The sequence below is a fragment of the Girardinichthys multiradiatus genome, chromosome 19 (assembly GCF_021462225.1).
Source record: "Girardinichthys multiradiatus isolate DD_20200921_A chromosome 19, DD_fGirMul_XY1, whole genome shotgun sequence".
NCBI lineage: Eukaryota > Metazoa > Chordata > Actinopteri > Cyprinodontiformes > Goodeidae > Girardinichthys > Girardinichthys multiradiatus.
In genome coordinates, this window is record NC_061811.1 from 15,588,624 (window position 1) to 15,615,762 (window position 27,139).

The window sequence follows — 27,139 nt, forward strand, 5'->3', positions numbered from 1 at the left end:
TAGTTTCGCATGACAATGTTCTGTGTGGCCCTACAAAGTCATTTCAAGCTAATGCTGGATATTGTCTGAGTGTACAGGAAATAAAAATACTGATACATTATCAGACTGCAGTTATAAACACTCCCTCCTTAATTGGCCCAGACAAAGGAATCACAACTGAAGTTAATCATCTTGAATTATCACGGTTAAACATGCAGGAGGATTGCTTGGCGTGAGCCTTTATTGTTGTAACATGATTCAAGGATATGAAAAGGCTGTGTAGCTACAAAGGCTTTTTGTTGTAAAGAAAAAACATCCGTCTAAAAACATTAATTAACTCTAAAAAATAATGATTTATTAATATTTAATTCTTAATATTTTCAGGTTGTATGGCTCTAAAATATATTTGCCCAGTAAAAGTCCCATAAAATGCTGAAAACTAACATATTTAAAGAGGTCATTTTGAAAAAGACTGTTATTAAGGATTAGGTAACTAAAAGCCCTATGTGTTTCCCTGGATATAGTTTTTTTTCTTCTTTTATATCAATATGAACCCTTTCTTCATCAACTCAGTTAATATTATTCGAACTTTACTCTACTTGAGTCCACAAAAAGCTGTTGTTGCGACAGAAACAGGATCCTGTGTGATCTGCGAAGGCAGGCCTCTGTACCAACATTGCTTTAACGTAGCTGCAGAGCGGCCAAACGAAAAGCTCTTTTTATTGTCCTGCAGGAAATCAAGATTATAAAGCTTCTCTCCACTGATGAGTACAGCTGACATAATCCTACACTGCACTTCGGTCCTCTTAAACTGCCTACAGGAATCATTTCCATATAACAGCAACACCCCCACAGCAGTGTGGTATTGTGTGAAAATCTTAAATTGTTTTTTAGTTTAACATAAAAAGTATCATACACACAATAGAGTACTGTTGCTTTTTGGTTTGAAATTAGAAACAATCAGGATTGTGTAAAAGAGAAAAGGTGTGTGCTTTTGAAAGAGGCAAGGTTGCTGTTTTGTGCTGTAGGTCCCAAGGCCAGGAGGCTGCTTTGGAGACCACCTTGGGAGGAGATAATTAAAATACTGGCCCCTATGGGAGGTCCCACCGGTTTCAAAAGCAACAGCCCTACTGAGAGCTTGCAGTAAATTAATCTCGTCCAACATGAAGGGAACACTGTGCAAACTGAGGCCATACATTTTCTATCCTATCTGGCAATTTTCTCCTCAACACACCACAACAAAAAGACTGACAGGTTTTCACAGTGGGATAACGAGTAGGAATAACATGACATTTACACACACAAAAAGGTATAACACAATCTGATTTCTTTTACCATAACAAAAAGACTGCAATTATTTCCACTAAGTATAGATTATTTATTATTTTGATTTTGATGCACAGATGTAAGCAAAAATACAGAATAAGGACCCATTAAATGTAGTAGTAGTTTTTAAGTGCTTATTAAACAGAAATTCCCAATATTTAGATCCATCCATCTTCCCTGTCCTTGCTGAAGAAAAGCATTCCCACAGAATGGTGCTGCCACTATCATGTGTCACCATAGGGATGGTGATTTAAGGGTTATGTGCAGCATTCAAAGCATGGTTTGCAGCAAATTGCAAAAGAGCCTTGTGGCTTTTTTTTTTCTTGCCAATCATCCTTAAAGGCTGCACTGATAGCTGGATTATTTTATAAGTTAAGACTGCATTAAATTTCTCCATAACCTTATCCCTGACCTGTCTGTTAATCTTTGGTCTTCATGATGTTGTTTATTCACTAATTTTCTCTCTCTATCAGTCCTCTGCAACCTTCGAAGAACAGGTGAAATCTACAAAATGGGTGCCTATTAAAGGCAGTGGATTGTATTGGATTTTAATTAAGAGTATGAAGGGATTCTAAAGCAGAATGCTGACGTTTGGCTTGTTCGAAGCAAATATGAAAAAATAAATCTAGACTATTGCAGATGTGAAGTGTAACAAAACAATACAAGACATTAAGAGGTTTTGACATACAGAAAAAACTTTATTGATGTTATGACTTCTCAGGTTTGCCCAACTGTAGATGTTTTTGCTGCACATGGACTTACACTGCAAAAAGCTGCAGTCAAAACTCACATGCTCACAAATAGACACATACAGTCATTTATTGTGCATGTGAAAAGTTAGAGGGCAAAGATGCACACGCAATGTGAATAATAACCTCCTACTTTAGTCACTTCATGAGATAATCACCTGAAAGTATCTAACAAGGACATGTAACTCCCAACTACTCTATGATTGCTTCTGTCTTTTTACACTGAATCCCACAGGGAGTTTTAAAGGCATCAAAGGTCACCTGTTTTTCAAACAAATGCTCCTTTACAGGAGATGTACCATCTGGTCAGTACAGAAATTAAGGCCCCTTCTTATGTTGTGTCCACATGGATGGACTGGCTCCAGACATTGCGACTATCGCATCTTGTTATTCCAACAGATTCCTGACGATTTGTTTTTTATGTAACCTTATCCAAAGCTGACGGTCTCCCAGCTGCACTAAGCATGTCCACTGCGTTCTCCATTCAGGGTTTATATAACTGGTTACTCTGCTGTAGCTCTGACAAAAGCCACAAACATTTCTGAAGACAGTGTTCTTGTAAGGCTTCTTATCATGTCATACCAAAAATAACACAGCTGACTGGCAAAAAATAAAAACAAAAAACACAGGGTCACAGCGCTTTTTTGATTTACACGGAACATTCTGATGTCTGCACAAAAGGCAAATAAATAAAATAAATGCTGCTGCATGTGAGAGTTATAATACAAACCATAGATTTCAAATATACCTTTGATCTCGGAAGAGGTCAATAAGCAAGGCACAAGAACTGGGTTGTTTCTTCATTAAGATAGGTTTTTTTAAAATATGAGCTTTACAATAAAGTTATAATACAGAACAAATTGGAAAACAATATTGAGAGGGAGTCCCTGCAGACTCCAACAGTTTTGACTGAAGACAATTTTTGCCACAAAGCCTCAGTCAAGAAAAAAGGTCAAAGGTCATTCGTTTTGATCGTATCAGGACTCCGAAATAAGTTTCATTTGTGTCACGCATATGCTTTGTTGAATAAAAACCTGAATATAGGATTGAGTTGTAAAATTGTTTAACACACATATTACTTTACATTGTTTCAACATACAGCTACAGCTCTAATGAAGCGCATAAAACAGTGTCAGAATTGCAAATCCTCCAGTCGATATGGGGAAATAATAATATATTAAATTATTTGGTGTAAAGTTAGAAACAATACGATTGCAATCAACCATTGAAGTGTGGTTCTCCTAAAAGGTTATAAGCAGTAAACATCTTACTGGTGGTTGATATTTCTCATAGGATTTTGATTTAGCATAAATCCAGGTTGGACTTGGAGGCTGAAGCTAACATCTAGTCCAGAGAAAATGCCAAACATCTTCAAACAACTCCAGTCTCAAAAGCATCTAAGCAGTTTATGCAAACACAATTTTCTGAACCTTCAAACTCTCGTATGTTTGCCTTGGGGGTATTTATAGTACATATGAACACCTGAAATCAAAACTTTGACAAACTATTTACTGCTAACTTCTTATTTCACTGAAATTGTCTTTATCGGACTCCTACAGCGAGCCAAAAGGAACTCTCATCCCATGTTGATGGCATCTTTAGTTTGCAATATAAATTTTTTGGGACCTTGCTATGCTGTTTTATTGATTTTTACACTGCATTACTTTTATATCAGACAGTTATTCTTACAAGAAAGATGGAATTCTTTGTGTTTCACAGAGGGAGGTCATTGGTGTTGCACCACCTCCTACCCTCATTTTACATATAAATAATCACTCAGCTTTTGTGTAAAAAAACAGCTCAACAAATGTGTTGAGATCTTTTTTTTTTCCCGGCACTATTGGCCTTTATTTTTAGTTATCCCGAAAGTGGGCATACAGGAAATGGAGTAAAGAGAGGAGAAGACATGCAGCACAGGTTGCCAAGGTCGGGACTCGAACCAGGGACAGCTGCGTTGAGGACTGAAGCCTCCGTAAATGGGTCGTGCGCTCTACCGCTACGCCACGTGCCATACCCATCGTGTTGAAATTTTCAAGGTTCATAAAATTGTGCTGACATTAACCACTATGACATTTGTGATTCTGGATGTATTTTAGGACACTTGAAACAGGCTTTGGTCGTTGCCCCTCTCTGTGGCATTTGCCACATGAATGACGCCCTGGTGGACATCCCCTTCTGCAGCCCCTGGACCAATCAAAATGCAGAAAATCTTCTTTATTCTGGGTGGGATTAGTCTTCCTTTTCTCAACAGCAAACAAGGGGAGCCAATGTCATTTGACAGCACATGCATGAATGCATTCAACATATTAGTTGTAGTTTTGCAAAACCCGCCCTGGGCATCTGCCCATTAAAACGCATATTAAAAGCCACCACTGGCTACCTCTCGAACTATGTGTTACCTTCAGTCTCCAGGACCAACTAATCTTGATTTATACTAAATGAAGAGGACAGGTAAGTTACCTGCTGCAGATGAACTAACAATAACTGTTTATAACCTTTTACTGGGACCTCATTTTAAAATCTTAGTTATTCCTTTAAGCTGCCATGTTGGTAAAGTGAGTGAATTGCCCTAGGCTAGAAATCCCAAATTACCTCAAATGAAACCAAAATTAAACATTGTGTTTTCAACATTTGAACTATGCTAACAAGCAAATCCCATTTTAATTTTCCTTACTGAAGCAAATTATCTTGTCAGTAGAAATTTTCTGAAAACTGTAAAACCATGTCACTTTGTAGATGCAGTTTACAGAGTTGCTGATTTTTTTTCTGAAAGGAGCTGACAAATAACATCCAATCAGACAGTTATTTAATGTGGAACTTAAGACTCTGCTTTGTGTGTGAATAAATGATCTTCATTTTACTCAAAATACCTCTGAGGCAAAATTAGGCACTAGTATTTGACTGGGACTTTGTTTACATTAAACTGATTGGCTAGCCTCCAGATATGTACCTTTAACACTTCATACAAATGTAAACATTCAGTGATATTGCACTCGAGCAGCTAACAAACAAACTGAAGAATGTCTCAGTAAACAGTCCTGTATACTTATAAAGTGCTTCGATGTAAAAATATTTGAAATGCTCAATAACACTTCCCAGTCGGATGTCAGAAATTAGATTCAACAGGTGGTTCGCGCCGCTGCAAAATGAAATGTTGGTATTATAAGCCTGGAGGCCGTCACAGCAAAAAGCATCCAAACGCAGCATTTTGGTTTCAGGATTTACGTTCCGAAAATGTCAAACAACCTTCCCGTGCTCTCTTGCCTGCAAAAAGAGAAAACATGCAGAAAAATTAACGAATAAATCACAATTTATGTAACTCAAATGCACCACTTCTCTATGTGAATGATAAGAGTGGGTGGTTTTTGTACATGTCCGAGTGGATGATGAGTTGAAGAGGTATTATCTACACTCCACCAGGGCCTCAGGAGTGGTGACTATACTGGGATCAAAGCTGCAGTGTGGATATATTGCACATCTCTCTTCATGCATGTAACTCCTCATCCATTTAAACCTCCATCCTCCCATCAGTCCATTTACACATCTATTAAATCCCCCTATCCTTCTTCCTGTCCCTGACCTTGTCATTGCTGGTGGGGTGTGCTGGTGTGACTCTCCTGGTTCTCTTCTCAGGACAGACAGAGTGGAGTCTATCAGTTCTTCTGTGAAAGAAAAAAAACGGGAGATTATTTACTCTATAAGCATTGCTTTGAAAAGGTCCTCATACCCTTTGAACGTTTTTGCAGTATCTCACATTAAACCTACAGACTTCAATGTATTTTCTTTGGTTTCAAATTGATAGACCAACTCAAAGTAGCAGAATATTGTCAAGAGGGTGGAAAAGAATATATGTCTGTCAACAATTTTCATTTTTTAAACAAAGCTCACATTTCATCAGATTGGACGGAGAGTATTTTCCAACAGCAATTTTAAAATCTTGCCATGGACTGGACTTTGACTGGGCCATTCTAATAGGTGAATATACTTTGATAGAAACCATTCCATTGTTTCTCCAGCCACATGTTTAGTGGTGTTATCCTGTTGAATATACATTGGTAGGTTTGGTGTATTCTTTTTTTTTTCAGGTGGGCTTTTTCATCTTCACAATGCTTGTGGTTTACTAATTTTGCCTTATATTACATGTCTTATATTACAAACATGTAAAATTTATTTACCAATTAGGTGACTTCCCTCAGAAATTGGTTACAGGTTATTTAGGGGTATCAGTGTAAAAGGGGCTGAATACAGGCCAGAAGTTTGATTTGTAAAATAAAATCTAGAAAACCATCTACTGTTTTCTTCCACCTTACACTTATGTGCTACACTGAATAGATCAGTCATATAAAATGATAAAATACAATGAGGCTCATTGCAAAATCTCAAAAGGTTTAAGGGCTATGAGTACTTTGCTAAGACATTGTGATGTTGATTTGTTCTGTCATCAATACCTGTGTTTGTACCGCTGCTGTTGCACTTGGACACCTCTACAAGGTGGACAGGGCTCTCGTGTGGAGACATGCTGTTTTTTTCAGCAGGAGTCGAGCTGGAAACTGCAGGGATGCTGGTATCTTTTTTAAAATGTTCAGTGTTAGATGCCTGCTGCTGGGTAACAGGAGGAGCAGGAGGACCCCCTCCTTTATTCTGGGAACTACTATCATCCTGCTCTGCACTTACACAAGGCAGCTGTGACCTCTGCACCTTATTGTATTTTGTTGAGGAGGCTTTCAAAGAGCCTTTGGATTCTGGAGTTGCAGACTGTAAGGCGGTTGTAGTTTGCTTAGCTGGAGCCCTCTGGATGAGTTCCTCTGAGAAACGTACTTTCTTCTCTAGTCCTTGAGGGGATGAGGTTTCTGCTTTCATCTGAGTGACGGTATCCTCATTCAGGCTATCAGAATCACACATGTTTTGTGATTCAGGTACACTCGAGGGATCTGGCTTTGCTTTAGAGTTTAGATCTTTCAGATTCCCTCCGTTAGCATCTGTTAGGGCATCAAGTTCTTCAAGGAATTCCTCCAGTGTTGTGTCAGTAGTCTGACAGACAATATCAAAGAACAAGGTATTTATTGGCTGTGTTCTCTGCAATCTATGCAGTTTATGTTTGCTCTCGGTCAAATGTCATGTCTCACCTGTGGATTCTCTCCATCGTTATCCTGCCATCTAAAAAACACAAACATATTTAAAAACCTTGAAAAAAATGTAGAGGCTGCTTCATCATCCGAAAATTTTAAAAGTAGACATACAGAATGGATTTTGTGCAGAGGAGAGTGTGCAGACATTTTTTTCTTAATATAAAAAAAATCGTTCAAAAACCATAAAATTCAGTGATGTCTCAATCTGATCTAAATATCGGCTAAGATTCCAAATTGAAGCACAATATCGAATCACACCCATCATCCCAGTTTTAATATATTCATAATCGCAACAACTGCTGGTAAGCCATTATATTTTAAGTACAACACAGTTAAATTCGGCTTGTCGATGGTATATTTGGCCAATTGGATGGCCGCTTCTATTTATTTTATGCTCATACATGAAATAGTTTCTAACAACCAATATGCTAAACCTAAAGGAGATTTGAGGGTTTATTGCTATATTTAAGGATTTTTCAGACCTTTCCAACAACTTTTTTTTCAGAAAAGTGACTAGCAACAGCTCTATTTATATGGGATTTTAAGGAAACCAACCAAATTTGTCTTTCTTGTGAATAAGGGAAAAGTATGAGAGCCTTCTTTCAGCCAGCTGACCAGTAGTGCAAAGCAACAGTCGAGGGAGCACTGTATTATTTTATCCTCCATAAAGGGGTAGGAAATCTCAGTCACACTTTCCCTTGTGTCTCAACAAAAGGATTTTAAACCATATTTACGACATGAAGGACAATCTTCGCGGTTTTAAAACTGAAACCGTTTAAAACTTCGATGAAGCTACGAGTGTGAATTCTGTCTGAATCTTTAAACCTTGAACTGACTGGATCGTGATTATTTAACTGTATAACCTTTGTCAAGTAATTGATTCCTTTTCCTAACAGAAAACCTAAGCTTATATTAAAATGTCCAGAGTGCATTTATTCAAAGTGCTTTGTAATTTTATTCTTGGTCATGTGCTCCATTATCCATTAGGGATGATGATGGGACCGCAGGGAGAATTGTAAACTTCCATTTCCGACTTGGAAAGAAGAGCTATGATCGGATGTGTCGAAACCCTTGTCAACACACTCAAATGTGTAAATAGTGTCAGCAGCACCGTGTGCTAATCTGCACCTACACTACTTTTGCTCAATATAGCTAAAGATTAAAAAAAATCTAAGGGGCATTACATTTTTTTAATTCAAACTATGAGTTGGGTATTGCTTCTCTTCATCCCTGGTTCCTTTTGGGTTTAAATTTAAAGTAAAACAAGTTTTTTCCCTGCTGCTTGTACACAGCATTTATTTTAAAAGCTAGAGGAGACAAGCTGACTGCAACAGATGCAAACAAGGCCTTTCGGTTATTTAATCAGCTGCTGCAACGTCTAAATCAAGTCTCATGACATTATGTGAAATTTGTACACAAGGGCACAGTTCAGGGAAACAAAACGGCCTTCCCACATCCTTTTTACGCATTTTATTAGTCATAGTTATTTCTCTCATGACAATTTACCGATGGCGCAGTTAGTGACATCCCGATGTCTGAAAAAGCTTAAATGTGATGTAGATTATGTTTGCCTGTCACTGACCTCCTGGCCCTCCCAGTTAGTCGGTCTTTGCCTTTTGCTTTGCTGCTCATCACAAGCACATTTTTAGCTGCCTTGTCTTTGCCTCGCTTGTCATGACCTACAATAGAGGAGTACAGAAAAGTTACATTTTCTTCAACACTTCTGGGCAAAGGTACAGGGCCTTGCAAAAGTAATCATACCCTTAAAATGTTTTCATAGTTTGTCACATTACAACCATAACTAACTGTGAAGTAGAACAAAACATGATATAGTGCTCTCAGTTTTCTTATTTTATTCATAAATAATAAATCTGAAATGTTTGGCGTCCAGAGTGAATACTTTGTACAGTGACCTTTTGCTGCAGCTGCAAGTCTTTTGAGGTATGTCTCTACCAGCTTGGCACCTCTAGAGCCTGAATTTCACACGTTTTTATTTGCAAATTAGCTCAAGCTCAGTCAAATAGACTGAGCTGTAAACATCAATTTTGAAGTTTTACCAAAAGATCTCATTTAAATGTAAGTGTAGGCCATTTAGACATATAAATAAGCTGCAATCTAAACTGCTACATTGTAGCCCTGGCTGCATGTTTAGGGTCAATGAATCGTTGCCCCAGCTCAAATCCTTTCGTGGTCTCTACAGGCTAAACAAGGAGGCAAAACCTGCCCCCTCAACCACTATTCTTCCACCTGAGGATCTCTGCAGCTCCCCTAAAGTTACCATGGGCGTCTTGACTGCTTCTCACAATAATGCTCCCCCTAGCATGACCTACTAGTTTAGAGTTGAAGGCCATGTTCAGGTAGTCTTACTAGAGATCAGTTTGAAAACCATGTGCCATTTTCCTATCACAATCTGTTGCAAAAAATCCTAATAAAATACATTAAAGTTTGTGGACGAAATATCCACAAGCTTTAACGCCCCTTGATCAAGCGTTCAAGGGGTGTAAATACTTTTGGAAGACACTCCACATTCTGAAGCAATGAAGTGTTGGATGAACAGTGTGTAGAATACCTTTCTGTTGACCTCTTCTTGCAATTCGTCCTCCTGGAACCATTTAAAAGACAAATAAAAATAATTTAATTAGGATATAAAAGTTTTTTCTCCACTTGTGCTCATAAAAATCATCATCTTACCTCTTGTCGAAGTCCCCCAGTCTCTATCAGAAAGAGATTTGTCTGAAAACCTAGAGGCAAAGGAATCATTCAGATAGGAAAACCAGTCTTGAAGCATAGCTACAAATAAATAATCATGTCCAGCTCATCTTGCTTCTCTGATATTTTAATCAATCACAGAATTACAGGGCTAAATTGTAATATTTTAGAGAACCAATTAGAAATTTTCCTCCAAGAGTCACACCCAAACAGTTTGCATCCACTGAAATTACCTAAACTGTTGAATAAAAAGCACATTTCCGCCTGTGTTCTGACCCAGGGGCCTTGTTTAAGCTTTCCCAAATAAGGCAAACTATTCCAATGCTCATCCCCAGCTAAAAATAGCAAGTCCTCCCTTGTCTCTTTACATTTTGATACTTCCTTAAACAGCACCAGTAATTTGCTCCTTGCACTACACCTCAGCTTTGTTTGAAATCCAACAAAACATTTCAAAATGAAGGGCTGTATTTCTGCTTCCAGTCATTTAGACACCTCGCTGTTTTGTGATCTTGCAAAGTGATACGAGAATGCTGTAGCAAAATAATTTCTATCCAACAAAATGTTTAAACAGTCATGAATGATGAAGTCTCCAGTGCCTACATGAGTATTCATGTTGTGAAAGATGCACTTCGAATAGCTTTACTGTCTTATTGAACATTTTTAAGGTAAAATGTATTAAAATCAGTTTTGCCCAAAATAATTACATGATTTGATGTAAAAATATCTTTGTTAGTATGATTTATTTCCCTGCTGAATACATGTAGTCCAATTAAGGCTGGATTTTTCAGAGTAAGACTGTGGTACTAAATAAAAAATAAATGTATTATTTTAATTTTTTATTTTCCTTTTTTACAATTATAAAGGGGTTTTACAGATCTTCATCAGGGGTGTAAATAAATGTGGAGGATGTTGTTATAGCAAAATATAAAGTGTCTGAAGATTGGTTACAGGAAAACATTTCTGAAAGAAATTTGGCCCTCAAAATATCAAGCAAGCAGGATGAGGGTCACAGGTGCTGCGTAATCCTTTCAAAGCTGCATTTGGTGCAGGAATAAAACTTGGTCATTATGTTTGAATTAAAACTTGGTGGGAAGTGAGGAAGGTGAATTTCCAGCTGGTCTAATGTTTTTTTAAAAAGAGCCCCTGTTGTTGCCTTTATCAGCAGAGGGCACTGATGAAGCAAGATGTTGGAAGAACGATACTAGTTAAAGTGCTAAAAGGGCTTATCGGGCAAAAAAATACTATATTTTAAAAGTTTGAAACACCCCGAAGAAAGTATAAATAAACTCAGGAACTTGAACACATTTTGCAGATAAAATCTCTTTAGAAGGCTAAAAGATCTTACATGTTTTCAGTTTTGTCCATGTCCCACGCCCGTCTCCACTGGCCCTTGGCATTTTTATGGCGAGCCACCCGCTCCCTGTCGATCACCTCGCGCTCCTTCTTCCACCGCAGATACTCCTCCTGCTCCTCTCTTGATGTTGGGATGTTGAGGTCTGTGCTAGCCTGTGGGTTCTCAGGCTCCTACTTGGACACAAAACACGTTTGTGTGTGTTTTAATGCACAAAAAAGAGCATTTTATTAAACAGCAACAAGAAAATGTGAAGCTGAAACAGCAAAAAATCTTATTTCTTCTTTAGGTTTATGCATTTTACTTTATTTCAGAAGTACCCCATGGCCTTATTCTTAACACAGAGGGTCAGTAAATCATGAAAATGGTAGTATAGACTTAATAGAATCAGGACACCTTCCTCCAGGGGCGACTGCATGTTTAATGTAGATCAGATGCAGGCTCTTTAATACATCAAAAGGGACACAGGCTGTATGGAGAAGTTATAAAGCCTTGGAGCAAACCAGGATAATAAACGGTGCTGTGCAGAGAAAGAAAGGAAGGAAAAGACCTGGATTGCAAAGAAATTTGCATGTTGCCATTCTTATTTCTTGAACTGCAATAATGAAAACTGTGAACAAAAGAGACACAAGCTTCGGTAAGCATTGGGGACATTTTCCGCTCCAGTTTGGACCAATCGCGGCAGAGTAAACATGTTGTCTGTGCTCATCCTTCTGTTTACCATTGTCTCTCCACCTCACTTATCTATGGCCCTCAGAGGGCTTCTGAGGGCCACATAGGAGGTTATTCTCTCATGTTCCAACAGGTCGACTCCGACTGCCACCACAGCCGCTAATTAAATCTAATTTTCTCTGTTCTGTGTGGCCTCTTAAGTAGATTTATCAGGGACTGATAGTTCTGCTAAGATCATTTTATTATCTTCGACTGTAATAACAAGTTAATTTAAATTATGAAATTAGATTTAGGCCTGATAACTGAAATACTCTAACACGTGAATATACTTTGATCCATTCCACTGTTGATCTGGCCGTATGTTTAGCACTGCTGTCCTGCAGGAAGCGGTTTTCTGCATTTACCGGTACCTCCTTCAATCTTCTCATCAACTCTGATCAGTTTTCTGAAGAAAAGCATCCACACAGTGGGACGAGGCCACCACTAGGTTTCACAGTGGGGATGGTGTGTTCAGAGTGATGTGCAGTGTTAGTTTTCCATCACACAAAGCAGTTTGCAAGGCCAAACAGTTCAACTTCGGTCTGATCTGACCAGAGCACCTTTTGTTTGTTAAAACGTTTGTTGTCCTCTACATGTGGAAAGCGACAACTGGGAATTCACATGGTTTACTTTCCACAATAGCTTTCATGGAAGCCAGATTTGTAGAGAATACAATGAATCGCTGTCATGGCAACAGATTCCCTTAGCTGAACTATAACCCTCTGCAGCTCCTCCAGAGTTACAGTGGGTCTTTTGGCAGTTTCTCTGACCATTGCTCTCCTTGGCAGGTTTCAGTTGGCCCATACCTTTTCCATTGTATTTGGGGTATCAGAGTAAAGGGGGCTGAAAATGTGATAACCAATGGACCTTTTCCTTTCATTTCACATTAGCTACTTTGTGTTATTCGACCACCTAAAATCCTAAATGTGAAAATATTTAAGGGATATGAAAACTCAGAGGGTATTCGGTGTGCCACCCCACTCAGCTTGTTTATCACACTCCTGATTTGCCAGTGCGATGCATGATGATGACTTTGGGAACGAAGAGCAACAAAAACAAAGTGGCTTGTTCGACAAAGTGTTGTAGCTGTGATGAGGGAAGTGTGCAAATGTGCATTTGCATTTCTGTGTGCTTGCACTGTCACATGGCTTTTCTCAAATCTGAGAGAGTGCTGCTTTCAAAAAGGCCTATATTTATGAGTCTGTCTTGTCATTATTTTACCTGCCATTGCTCTGTAGCCTTGTGGCGTTCCTCAGCGTTCATCGGCCCCTGTTTAATCTCCTCCTGGCAGTGAGGAGAGGCAGGGAGGTAAAATGTGAGCAGAACAACAGGATGACACAGCAATTTGTTGTCAGGTGGTGTAACATTGTTGCAAAGAGCCACATTTCTGCTGCCTACCAAGGTAGGTCAGTGACTCATGCAGATTAACAGTCCTACACTGCCCTCCATTGGTTTCAAAGTGTAATAACAACATGAAAAAACTTGCTCTGCAAAAGGGTTTTTATAGAGAACTGCAATTTGCAGGGAGATGATATTTAAAACTGCCTGGTCATTTGTAAAAATCAAATCCGTCTCATTAAAGAACAAGAATTTTTATTTTTCTAATAAAATATTTGGTAAAGTTATCAATTTATAGTTACATTTAATGACATGCAAAAACACCTTTGACTACCTGTTTTCCTTTCTTCTTCCCTCCTACCCCACATTCTCCTGTTTCTCGCTTGCTATTTCCTGGAAACCTGCCAGGGGCCCGTCTCTTTGGCAGCATAATGAGCCTTTTTAGAGTGAGAAGGCAGTTGAATGTTAATTAGATCAAATTGGCCCTTTCAGAGTGCTGGGAATGGGCAAATGTGTCAGAGAAGTGCAGACCACTTAAAGTTTCCGTGGAGAAAAACGGAGACTGGAAGCAGACAGACAGTTGGTGAGAGTCCCCCCTGCCCTCCTTGCCCCCCTTTGTTCCTTTCCCCCTCTTCACATGGCCTCACTCCTGTCTGCCTCTGTATATAGAGGCTGTCATGCATATAATCTCAATGGGTCCCACCCCACACACCCATGAGATACTCCCATACCAAATATTTTGAAGGTTGGACAAAGATATATCAATTTGATGTATATTTTTTCTAAATATTTTCCGGCCTTTACAAAAATAACAATTTCACACAGTTCTGTAGATCCATCATGTTCTCCTACCACATCACTGGTATTCTGCATTTTCGGAATACCAAAACACTAAAACATTTCTAAGTGTTTTGACTTTAAAAAAAAGTTTCAAAACAATTTTGCATTTTCATTCCACTTTACAATTACTACTTAGTGTTGTAGTGTCTCATTTGAGATAAACTGATGTTTGTGGTGCAACAAAACGTGAAAATCCTAATAAGGTATAGATGCTTTTGCACCGGATTGTAAATAGTGTCCATGTGGGAGCAGGGTCTGTGGATCTGCCAGATAACTGGAGTTTTGGCTACTGTTCAAGTGCTGATTCAGCCCACATGATAAATAAGGGGGACAGACCTAGTGGGCCTGGAATGAAGGCCACAGAGCAGTGAGATTAGCCTGTAGCTTTTAGATCATATTAACACGGAAAGTTCAGAGAGCAGCAGCACTCTGCATCGGCTAACCAGAGAATCATATACATATTTACAAACCCTTATTGGCTTTCCTTTTTATCCAGAGCCTCCCCCCCCCCCCCCCCCCCCCCTCCAAAACCTGAGAGAGTCTGTGTTTATAGTCATAAAAGGATCATCTGCATGCGCTGCAGCTTATTGACTTGAGCAGCTTGTTTAAGAGCCTCTAAGTGTGTGTGTGTGCTTCATACTGAGATACAGCAGCTGTTCCAGAGTTTCTGCAGACCTAGGGGTACTGAGTTCAGCAGAAGGGTGGCATTTCAAAGTCCAGCCGGGGGTACCTCATGTGCACAGGGTAGTATCTGAGTCAAGCATGGGATCTCAAGCACACTGCAGCATGGACTAGAGCTACATATACAATTTAAACCAGATATTTGCATACACTGTTTAAAAGGCACTAACTTTTTTTCCTCAGAGTCTGAAATTAAACCAGAATAATGAACAAATTATCTTAGTGAAGTTTACATACACTAAGATTATTATCCTTTTAAACACTTTGAAAAGCTATGAGGATGATATGGCTTTGAAATATTCTGATAGGTTAATAAACGCCATTTTATTTAATAGGAACCATTTTAAGACACATTTTAAACCTACTGCTTGCTAGTGTCACATCATGAAAAATCGTACGAAATTGTTCAAGATACCAGGAAGAGAACTCTGCACTGCCACAAATCTGGTCCCTCCTTGGCTACTGTTTTCAGTAGCGTTAAGGTGCCATGTTGATCTGTTTAGTTAAATGCTACTATAATCGTGAGATTGTCCAGCCATTGTTGTAATTAGGAAAGAGAGAAGGACATGTTTTGGTGCAAAATCATCCCCATAACCAAAGCAAAAGACCTTGTGAAGATGTTGACTGTCAATCCTCCACTGACATGGACTGAACACCCACTCAGTATGGAAGAAGACATTACAGATGAAATATAAAAAAGCCAGATTACAGTTTGCAAATGTGTTCTGGAACAAAGACCTCCTGTGGTCTGATAAAACGTAAACTGAGATGTTTATCTGTAATGACCATTTGAAAGAAAAAGAGGGAAACTTGCAGGCCTGAGAACACCATCCCACCTGTGAAGTACGGAAGAGGCAGCATCATGTTGTGTGGGAGCTTTGCTGCAGGAGGACTGGTGCACTTCATGAAACAGATGGCATCACGAGGAAAGAACAGTATGGGGAAATACTGGAAATAGCTGGAATACAATATCTCAAAGCATCAGCAGGGAAGTTAAAGTTGGGTGCAAATGGGTCTCAGGGACAGTGACCCCAAGCATACCACCAACTTAGTTATAGGTCACTTAAGAACAGGCCTGATCTCAGTCCCACAGAGAACTTGTGGGCAGAGTTGAAAAGTTGTGCGTAAGCAAGATGGCCTATAAAAACTGCCTCAGAGAGAACAAATTCTGTCAGGAGAAATGGACTAAAGTTCCAGAAAACTATTGTGAGAGGCTTGATGAAGGATATACTAAACGTTTGACCCAAGTTATATAGTTCAAAGGTAATGATGCAAAATACTAGAGAAATGGTAGCAAACTTTTGGCATTAAAGAAAGGAAAAACAAAATCTTTCAATACTCTCATCTTTGTGGCATTTAGCAAATAGAAAAGATTTAAGTAATCCTACCTGACCTAAAACTGGAAAAGTTGAATCTGATTTATTGCCAGACATAAAGAAAGGGGTGTTTTATACAGTGTATGTAAATATCTGGCTTGAAAAGTCTAAAATAAACAATTATGGCTCCAATAAACCTTCATTTAAAACGTCCATCCATCCATTTTCTCTACATGCTTCTTCCATACAGGGTCACGGGGAGCTGGTGTCTATCTCCAGAGGTCTACAGGCGAGAGGCGGGGTACACACTGGATAGGTTGCCAGTTCATCGCAGGGGAACACAGAGACACACAGGACAAACAACCATGCACACACCCATTCACACCTAAGGGCTATTTAGAGACACCAATTAACCTAACAGTGATATTTTTGAACTGTGGGAGGAAGCCGGAGTACCCGGAGAGAACCCAAGCATGCACGGGGGAGAACATGCAGAAAGACCTCAGGCCGGGGTTCAAACCAGGATCTACTTGCGGCAAGGCAACAGTGCTACCAACTGCGCCACCATGCGGCCCTTATGTATAATAGTATAAATTAAAGTCCGAAAATATAAATAAATATTATATGACAACCAATAACAAAGAAAACATAGCTGGAAACAAAAATAATTTTTCATAATCCAAAATTCCAGCTGTCATAACTTCAAAGACAGGTGTACCATGGTTAACAATATATTTAGACCTAAGTTTTAATTAGACAGCTGGGTTTTTACAGAGCAACAGCTCCATTAGCAGATCCCCCCGCCCCGTTCCAAATCCCACAGCAGTAAGTCATAGCTTCAGTCCACCTCCTGTCGGCTCCTCATTGTGCTCAGTCACTAGACGGGGACGGGCGAGCAGACATGTCTGACATCTATGTAAAACACATGGGTGAGGCAGGAGAGAATAAACAAAGAGGAAGAAACTGAGGAGTTTAGTGCATCTGAATCAGACCTTTGCTGCTACTGCTGGTGATGATTCTCGCTTAGTCGTCTTAGATGGCTGCTGTCCTCTCCCAGCTGACTCCACTCGCCTCGCCTGTCCTTCATCCGAGGGGCTCTTGACATCTGTGGGGCCCGGGCGCTTCTCTGGCCTCTCACTCACCAGCCTTTTACCCTGGAGAGACACTTGTATTGTTTGTGCTGTAGAGTGTGTGCTTTGCAGTAACACGGTGTCTGACTTGCAAAACAAAAAGACAAACATAAATTGTGACGGTAAAAGTTGTATTTTTAGTAGAGCTTCACAGTATATCGAAACAGAATCATTATTGTGATTTAAATGTGCAACAGTACTTGGATGCAATATTTGGCAGGTTATATTTCAGGATTTGTGCAGGAATCTCTGCTTGTCAATGATATATCAGATACAGATCTTGGTGACAAATAAGGTAACCTCAAGGACAGGGTTGGAAGAGTATGATGATGGATAAGACTCAGGGAAAATTTACTAATAGCAGTTCATATCATCACAACAATATAAAACAAAAACATTTTATGGTTTCCTAATGTTACACAACCCTAATTTTTAGTTCAGAGGATAACTTTCTTAACCGGTCTTCTGTAGGGTACAGACCCCTGGTTAAGCCCCATGTGGGTCGTTATAATTTGAATCAAAATGTTCTAAAAATAAGTAATCTTTCAAATATAAAGGCAGTGAGAAATGTTACCTTCTGTGGTGCCTTTATCTGTTTTTTAAGCAAAATCTACAAAGCACTTTTAAACACAATTACAAGAATGGAGCAATTGATACAGCAAGAGAACATTGGATTTGTTTTGTTCAGTTTTTGAAAATGTTTTTATTTGTTTGATGGTGAAGATTTTTTCTAATAACTCAACTGGCCTGGATGTACTCAGAAAAGTGTGTTTTCTTTATCCTTGCTGTAAAATATCATTATTTTTTTGTTTTAAACCTAAAAATAAAAAGATTGACATTTAAAATTATTTCAATTGAACCTGGAGGTTTATTTCTGAAATAAAAACATGGGACAGGCATATCTCAAAAATAATCAATGTAAGGGAATATTAATAAAAAAAACCTACTTATTTGGATTTATGTTCGCATCTTTCCACTGGTAGTTTGGACAATTTATCTTTGATGATGACATCCATGTCTTTCAGGTTGGAAGCTCTCCTCTCCATCACCCTACAGGTCCTTCTCAAAATATTAGCATATTGTGATAAAGTTCATTATTTTCCATAATGTCATAATGAAAATTTAACATTCATATATTTTAGATTCATTGCACACTAACTGAAATATTTCAGGTCTTTTATTGTCTTAATACGGATGATTGTGGCATACAGCTCATGAAAACCCAAAATTCCTATCTCACAAAATTAGCATATTTCATCCGACCAATAAAAGAAAAGTGTTTTTAATACAAAAAACGTCAACCTTCAAATAATCATGTACAGTTATGCACTCAATACTTGGTCGGGAATCCTTTGGCAGAAATGATTGCTTCCATGCGGCGTGGCATGGAGGCAATCAGCCTGTGGCACTGCTGAGGTCTTATGGAGGCCCAGGATGCTTCGATAGCAGCCTTTAGCTCATCCAGAGTGTTGGGTCTTGAGTCTCTCAACGTTCTCTTCACAATATCCCACAGATTCTCTATGGGGTTCAGGTCAGGAGAGTTGGCCGGCCAATTGAGCACAGTGATACCATGGTCAGTAAACCATTTACCAGTGGTTTTGGCACTGCAAGCAGGTGCCAGGTCGTGCTGAAAAATGAAATCTTCATCTCCATAAAGCTTTTCAGCAGATGGAAGCATGAAGTGCTCCAAAATCTCCTGATAGCTAGCTGCATTGACCCTGCCCTTGATAAAACACAGTGGACCAACACCAGCAGCTGACACGGCACCCCAGACCATCACTGACTGTGGGTACTTGACACTGGACTTCTGGCATTTAGGCATTTCCTTCTCCCCAGTCTTCCTCCAGACTCTGGCACCTCTTTTCCGAATGACATGCAGAATTTGCTTTCATCCGAAAAAAGTACTTTGGACCACTGAGCAACAGTCCAGTGCTGCTTCTCTGTAGCCCAGGTCAGGCGCTTCTGCCGCTGTTTCTGGTTCAAAAGTGGCTTGACCTGGGGAATGCAGCACCTGTAGCCCATTTCCTGCACACGCCTGTGCACGGTGGCTCTGGATGTTTCTACTCCAGACTCAGTCCACTGCTTCCGCAGGTCCCCCAAGGTCTGGAATCGGCCCTTCTCCACAATCTTCCTCAGGGTCCGGTCACCTCTTCTCGTTGTGCAGCGTTTTCTGCCACACTTTTTCCTTCCCGCAGACTTCCCACTGAGGTGCCTTGATACAGCACTCTGGGAACAGCCTATTCGTTCAGAAATTTCTTTCTGTGTCTTACCCTCTTGCTTGAGGGTGTCAATAGTGGCCTTCTGGACAGCAGTCAGGTCGGCAGTCTTACCCATGATTGGGGTTTTGAGTGATGAACCAGGCTGGGAGTTTTAAAGGCCCCAGGAATCTTTTGCAGGTGTTTAGAGTTAACTCCTTGATTCAGATGATTAGGTTCATAGCTCGTTTAGAGACCCTTTTAATGATATGCTAATTTTGTGAGATAGGAATTTTGGGTTTTCATGAGCTGTATGCCAAAATCATCCATATTAAGACAATGAAAGACCTGAAATATTTCAGTTAGTGTGCAATGAATCTAAAATATATGAATGTAAAATTTTCATCATGACATTATCGAAAATAATGAACTTTATCACAATATGCTAATATTTTGAGAAGGACCTGTAATCATGGATCAAGCTCCATCAACAGATTCTCGAATAACGCTATGAGAAGGCTTTGACTGATACAATGCCAATAAAGATTTTTTCATTGATTATTGAGAAGAATAGAAATTGTCCACATTAATTCTTTTTTTCAGAATTAATATGCCTTTTACTTTATTTTATTATCTTAAAGCAAGGTTATAACTCACTAAAACAGATCTATAATGGTAAATGTAGACTTAGTCGTAGCTAATATTATTCCAGACGTTTTGGTTGCAGAGGCTAGGATTTTCAAAAGGAAAACTAACACTGAAATTTAAAAATGAAACATTTCCAGTCATTAGAACTAAAACGAGAACAACTTATTTTGCTGAAAAAAAAAAACAGGTACAAATAAAGAAATTAAATTAACATTGAAAGTTCTTACAAAATGGAATAAAGGGTTTCCAGCACTAAGGTAGTCTATAAATAACCCTTTCACAAACTATGGCAAAACTTTAGAGCTTCCCTATACATATATATATGAATCAAAGTGAGTTTACCTTTTTGCCAGCCATTGTGACCGTCAGCTGCTTCCTGGTGCCTCTCCCAGCCCCCTGAGAGGAGCCTTCTCCCACCCTGTCGGCCCCACCGTCCTGCTGTCCGGTCCCAGTTGGAGACCCACTGCCGAACGGCTTTGTTACCACCACGCGACTCTCCTGCATCCAATCAAAAAAGTACCGATCCCAAAGTAGTTTAAAATAAAAACAGTCTGGAAAGTAAGAGCTGTACAGGATACATACGTCTGTGGACTTGCTGATCGTGATGGTAAGGTCATCAGCTTTGCCTTTTCGGCTCTGCAGTGCCATCCCTTCCTCTTCTGCCATTTTCCTGTCCTCTTCCACCTCCTTAAAGAGAAAAAAAATACAATCATATTTTACAGTCATAAAACCTATTAATAGTGAAAACATGAAACATAAGGAAATCATAATCCACATTCTCATTTTTTGGAAAGAAAATTTGCCATTTTGAAAACACTTTTTGATTACAAAAACATCTTTTAGTTCTTAATTAAAATTTTTCTTGCTCATTGAAACCTAATTTTTATTTTTCTCTGCGTAAGAAAGTGACTCGATTCCACCTAAACAACAAAAATGAACCTTGTTTCACTCATTAAACTAAAGCTATCCACAAAATGCATTTCCTAACTGGAAAAGATTAGGACACCCTACCCCCTAATTACCTCCTTTGGATGAAATGGCTTCAGTGGGAATGTCCGACATAAATCTGAGGGAAGTTTGCCCCTCTCATTTTCAGCTGTGAGATGTTTGACGGGTTTCTTGAATGTACTGCCTGTTTCAGGTCACCCCACAGCATCTCAATGAGATCATGATCAGGGCTATGACTCAAGAACCTTCTTGATGGATTCTATGATGGTGAGATGGTCAGGTCCTGCCGCAGCAAAGCTTACCCAAACCATTACACCTCCCCCTCCATGCGTCACTGGTATGATGTTCTTTTCCTTGAATGCTGTATTTAAGCCAAACATTTTTTCTACTCTGGTGTCCAAGTAATTCAGTTTTAGACATGTCTATCCAAAGCACATTATTCCAGAAGTCTGGATCATTCATTCAGGCAGATTTCAGCCTGGCCTTCATGTGTTTCTTAAAGAGCAAAGGTTTCCTCCTTGGACACCCAGCATGAAAGTTAAACTTGTGCAGTCTCTTTCTTACTGTACAGACATTCACTTTCACATCAAAAGTAGCAAGAGACTGCTGTAGGTTTCTTAGTTACATTTGTAGGGTTTTTAAGACTTATCTTAACATGTTGTGGTGTGTTTTCAAGGTCAACTTGTTTGGACGGCCAGTCCTGAGGATATTGGCAGTTTCGATAGTCCTCTAATTGCAGACTATTTGCTGTACAGTGGAATAGCTGATTTCAATTACTTAATGAGACCTCTCTAAATCTTATACCAGACCCCTAAGATGCTACAATCTTTCTCCACAATTTTTTATCGCAAATCTCCTTCAAACTACAGAGTAACGATGCTCTAATGTGCACCTGATGTGGTTCACTTGTGCACGATTTTAACCATTTTAAGTGGGAATAAATGTGGTGATGTCCCAATTTATTCTTCACCAGAAAAAAATAATTCCTAAGGATTAATTAAACAATTTAACTTTTGCATTCAAGGAAAGGAGCAAAGCTGAGGGAAAAGGACAAAACATAGCCATAGTTGTGGCTACACTAGATAGCTTGAGTAGGGAGTCAACAGACAGATCACCGAGTCGACCACAGGTGCTGTTTGTAAGCAAGTTCATCATAAAAGAACATGCATGGTTTTACAAGTTTGTATCTTCTGTCACTACAAAATGTATACTGGCATCGGCAGATCCCATTAAAATAATTACTACTCTCTACACATGACTGTTCTGCATGTGGTATAACTAATAACTGCAAATGTTTCTTTCTCTGCATCTGAACAAAGAAAACAAGAGGGGGCTTGACTGCCTTGTCTGACTGTAAATCAATATTTCAACTTCCTTTCCATCCATCACAAGTGTAGCATTAGCTTGAAGATACTTCTTTTTTTAGGGTAAACTAACTGCAGAGATTTATGGCGGAAAGTGAGACTGCATGTTTTGCTTTTATAAAGTAATTCTGGTGACATTTTTTGCTAAGAACATGCTGACACATACCTGTGCTCTTTAGAGTAACAATGCCGGTCAGAACAGGAGCAGAAATTACAAATGTATCCCTAAATGTTCCTTGAACTCATTTTCTTAATAGATGCTTTTTATCATAAGTACAGGGATGAATTGCAGATAGACTGGGTGAGCAACAGAGAGCTTTTAAATGCTTCCATTAGGTGCTGGTTTTCAAGCTCTGAGACAACAATTCGTCTGACCTCCTTTTTTAGCCAGATAAATTGGTCCATAAAGCTTCACCTTATGAACACAAATTTGAAATTTTCTCAATTTCACTCATGTATATAAAACAACTATTGTGATCTACAAGCCTAAACACATTTCAAAAGAAAAAGCTGTTCAACTAAAGATAAACTGCATTTAATTCAAAGAAACACATCATAAATCCAGTTACATGCTTTGATTCTAAAACATAAAGCATCTCAGCCAGCAAGCAGCTTGTCCTCACCTTGTACCTCTTCATGAGTGCCTCGTTCTTCCTGCGGAGAGCTTCGATCTTCTTGTCCAGCTCCAGATCTCTTTCATTATCCCTTTTAGGCATCATGTTACTGGTGGTCTGGTTAGACACATTCAGCCATTAGTCAGTTGAAGGCTTTAGATTTTGACTTTTTAGCTCCGATAGTCATATGAAGAAGGCTAATATACATAAGAAACTTCTCATAGTTATACATAAAAAAACGAATGAAATGTACAAAAGTAAATAGTTGCCACAATTTAGCAAAAATGCATAAAATAATCATTGAAAGTTTAAAAAATATAATTTTAGGCCTTTTTCCAGAAAAGAAAGAACAAAGATAGATGGTGACTACAAGCAAAACATGCTAAACTAAAAGCCTCAGGCAGCAAGCAGTCCTTAATATGGCCTGTTCATTAAGAGAAAAGAAACTACAATTCTTATCATTGATACCCATGTGTCTGAGCAACAACACTCAGCACTAACACATCCCCACAGCCACCACAGATGGAGCATTCATTAGGAAGTTCAGTTACATGTATGCAGAGCATCCTAAACATCCCGGTGCAGTCAGCAGGGCACGCCTTTACCACAGCACATGAGGCCCGGGGCTAAAAACTCTCATGTGAACTCATAGAGCAGCAGCTTTGCCTCTGCAGCAATGCTTCCAACATCAACTGGACAGTTGTTTTTGAGTTGAGGCAGCCCAATTGTTACAGAGCATCAAATAGCTGTGACTCAATGATCTCACTTCCTTTGGTCTGTTGTAATTGAATATTCCCTCTTCATTCTGGTTTGTGCAGATTAAGGAAAATGAGGCTCAGCCAACTGGCAGTAAAACAAACACGAAAAGCACATCTTTAAAGGGAACAAAGAACTGCAGCAGAAGCAGTGGGAGAGTATTTAAATGTCATTGAAACATACAGTCAATGGATGTTCAATCAGTAAAAAAGATTTTACAAATTGTATTTTTTCAGTATTATGTTTAGACCAATATGGTTGTGTGTCAATTGCTCTTATCTCAGGTTCTGAATAGTTGTCATTTATTTTTTAGTCCGTACCTCAATCTTCACTCTATTTTGTTTCAGATGTTATATGACTACGAAGTAGTATGTAACTGTGAAATGGAAAGAAAATAACACATGGTTTTCAATCTTTTGTATTCAGCTCTCTTTACACTAATCCTCACAAATAAAATCTAGTGCAAGCGACTGCTTTAAAGAAACCACAAACAGGACTTCTTATGGCTTTAATATTCAAGACCAAATTTGTTGGGTGTTTTACTGACTGTTGTAGACAGATTCTCCAACCTGAGCGGTGGATCTCTGCAGCTCCCCTAGAGTTACCATGGTCCTTTTGGCTGGTTCTCTGAATAAAACCCTTCTTGTCCTGCCTGTCAGGTTTCCAGTTTTGCCATATTCTTTTCATATCTGATAATAGATTGAACTATGTTGGACTAAATGCTAAAAGCTCGAGATATTATTTAATAACCTAATCCTGCTCTAAACTTCTCAACGTTTTCTTTGATCTGTCTGCTGCGCTCCATGGTCTTCATGATGCCATTTGTTCGCTGATGTTCTCTAACAAACCTCTGAGGCCTTCTGAGAACATCTGTATTGATACTAACATTAAAATACACAGATATTCAATTATTAGGTGACGTCTGACGGCAACTGGTTGCACTTGGTGTTATTTCTGACTATCAGAGTAAAGAGGGCTGAATACATATGTATGTCACACTTGTTAGATATTTTAAATGTAAAACAAAAACAAAAATCAACCATCTTTTTCCTTCCACTTTAGATAAATGAACCACTTTGTACCTGTATTTTGTGTCTATAGCATAATGGCCCCATAAAATGCACTTAAGTTTGTGGTTGTAATTTAACCAAATGTGAAAAAGGTTCAAGGAGTGTGTTTATAACCGTGCACCTTAACAGACATATCTGCAATTTCAAAGTACTTTTCACAAAGACAATAAACTCTTTCTATTCTATTCTATTCTATTTAATATATGATGCATCAGAGTTTTTTCTCATTGCTTGATATTTTCCCAGCCTTAGAGCTAAAGCAAATCCCACCCAAACTTCCATTTACAAAATATAAAATCTATAAAACTGGTAAAGAGCCTAATTAAAAGTTATGACCAATGACCAAACTAGAGACAGAGAGAGGGGAGATTACAGTCTGGACAGGCTGCCATTCCATCAAAGGGCAACACAGACCCACAGGATAAATAACCATGCACACACACTCAGATCTATGGAAGACATAGAGCAGGGCTCACAAACTGTAGTCCTCGAGAGCTGATATCCTGCACCTTTGAAATATGTTTCTGCTTTAACACATCTGTAGCAGTATATATTTATCATTAGCTGGACCCTGTAGAACTTGACCGCATGCTGAGAGTATAATACAGCCACTTGATTCAGGTACGTTGGACCAGGGAGGGACAACGTACCTGAATCGGCCCAAGAGAAACTGGAGTTTAACACCCCTAATGTAGAGTGACCAATTAAACGGCCACTTTTGGTAAGTGGAAAGAAGCTGGAGTACCCAGAGAAAATTCATACATGCATGGGAAGAACACGCAAAAGGTCCCTCGGCAGGGATTCAAACCCAGGTTCTTCTTGCAGCAAGGCAACAATGCTAACAACTGTCCAGTTAACTCTGTTAAAAGGTTTGACGTCGAAATTAAAGTTCTGAAGTTGAGGCTTCCCTCATCTTTTTGTTGCTCCTTCCTTTAAATGCAAAAGTTGAAATGTCTAATAAACCTTTGTTTAATAATAATTAGGACATCCCCACATTTATTGAGTTTTGGGAAACTGAGATGTTGAAGCATTATTTTCTTCATGCTCAGTTTTAGTTGTTCTGAGAGTTTTGAGGAGGTGATGTGCTAAAGTGAGCCAGTCATCCTTTATTGCTGCACCGATGACAACACAAAAGTCAAGGTTGTTTCCATGTGATATAACCAGAAAGGAGGGATGACTCACAGCCAACATGTGCAGAAAGACCATCACCATCATTTGCATTCCTGTTGCTGCTAAACCTGCAAAGAAAAGGCTTCCCCTGAGATGTGTGAGAAGATCAGATCTCCCATGGGAAAAGTTTGGACTCTCCTGAAAGAGGCAGCAGGCCTGGAAACTGGTTACCTCACTGTCTCCAGTTGTCAGGGTATCCAAACACAACAGACCATGAGGACATACCACCAAGAATAGACTCAACAGAGAGATGATTGTGAAATCTCAGCGATCCCAAAGACAAACACCAGCTTCAGTGAAACCAAAGCAAGGAGAATCTGTGCGGGGATGTTAAACATCTGGGTTCTGGAGGCCGTTTCTGAAACAGTGCACCAGCACAGCTAACATTCACACACAAAGAATACACAGAGATGGCGTGGACCGACGGATGGCACCCATGCTTGGGCAAGAGGGCAGGAGAGGGGAAGAAGGGCCCTGCAGGGAGAAAGCTGCCAAGGCTTTCCTCCTACCCAGCGTTCCTGCTTCCTACAGGAGCAGGGGAGAAAGAAGGAGGCGGAAAGAGGATTGAAAAGCTGCATGTAGCCAGAGCTAAAACTGCGACAGAGCTGAGCAGGAATGAGGGGGAGAACCCAACACCAGAGAGAGGGGAGAAGGGAAGCTGAGAGAAGATACTCACAGGTCTTTCCATGTCAGCGGTGAGAGCCGGGCTGGGTCCAGGAGCTGGGCAGCCGAGGCAGCAGAGAGGGCTGCCTCTTGTCCACAATCATGCCTTGATTACAATGAGCCAAGTTGGGCAGGCAGCCAAGATGTCTAACAAATGCACAGAGCTCCCCCGTTAACGGATTTTACAGCACCCACCCGCTTGTCCTCCCTCTCTCTCTCTTTGACTCTCCAAACCTCCCACCCTCCCGCTTCTGTGCTCTATCGCTCCCACTCTCCCCCTTTAAAAACACTTGCTCTTTCCCCTTCTCACTTATCTCAAAGCATGCTGCTTACATCCTGCTGCTCTGCCCACACAAATGCACTTCAGACACTAGATGTTTTTAGAGATGCACCAATCAGGCTTTTTTTGGCCAATTTTGTGATTTTTTTGTCTGTCCTGTCAATTCAGATTT

General features: G+C 39.5%; 1 protein-coding gene across 1 annotated transcript; it reads right to left on the reverse strand.

Annotated features, from left to right (window-relative positions):
- Positions 1 to 1,978: 1,978 nt before the first annotated feature.
- On the reverse strand, positions 1,979 to 26,916 carry LOC124855361 (coiled-coil domain-containing protein 9B). Its single transcript, XM_047345148.1, is given in 15 exon segments — positions 1,979 to 5,318; positions 5,635 to 5,660; positions 5,663 to 5,716; positions 6,503 to 7,085; positions 7,181 to 7,211; positions 8,766 to 8,862; positions 9,753 to 9,785; positions 9,875 to 9,924; positions 11,238 to 11,416; positions 13,176 to 13,238; positions 17,122 to 17,283; positions 20,445 to 20,600; positions 20,685 to 20,789; positions 23,038 to 23,145; positions 26,701 to 26,916. Coding segments are annotated over 15 exon segments (1,686 nt in total). The 5' UTR covers positions 26,713 to 26,916; the 3' UTR covers positions 1,979 to 5,291.
- Positions 26,917 to 27,139: the final 223 nt, after the last annotated feature.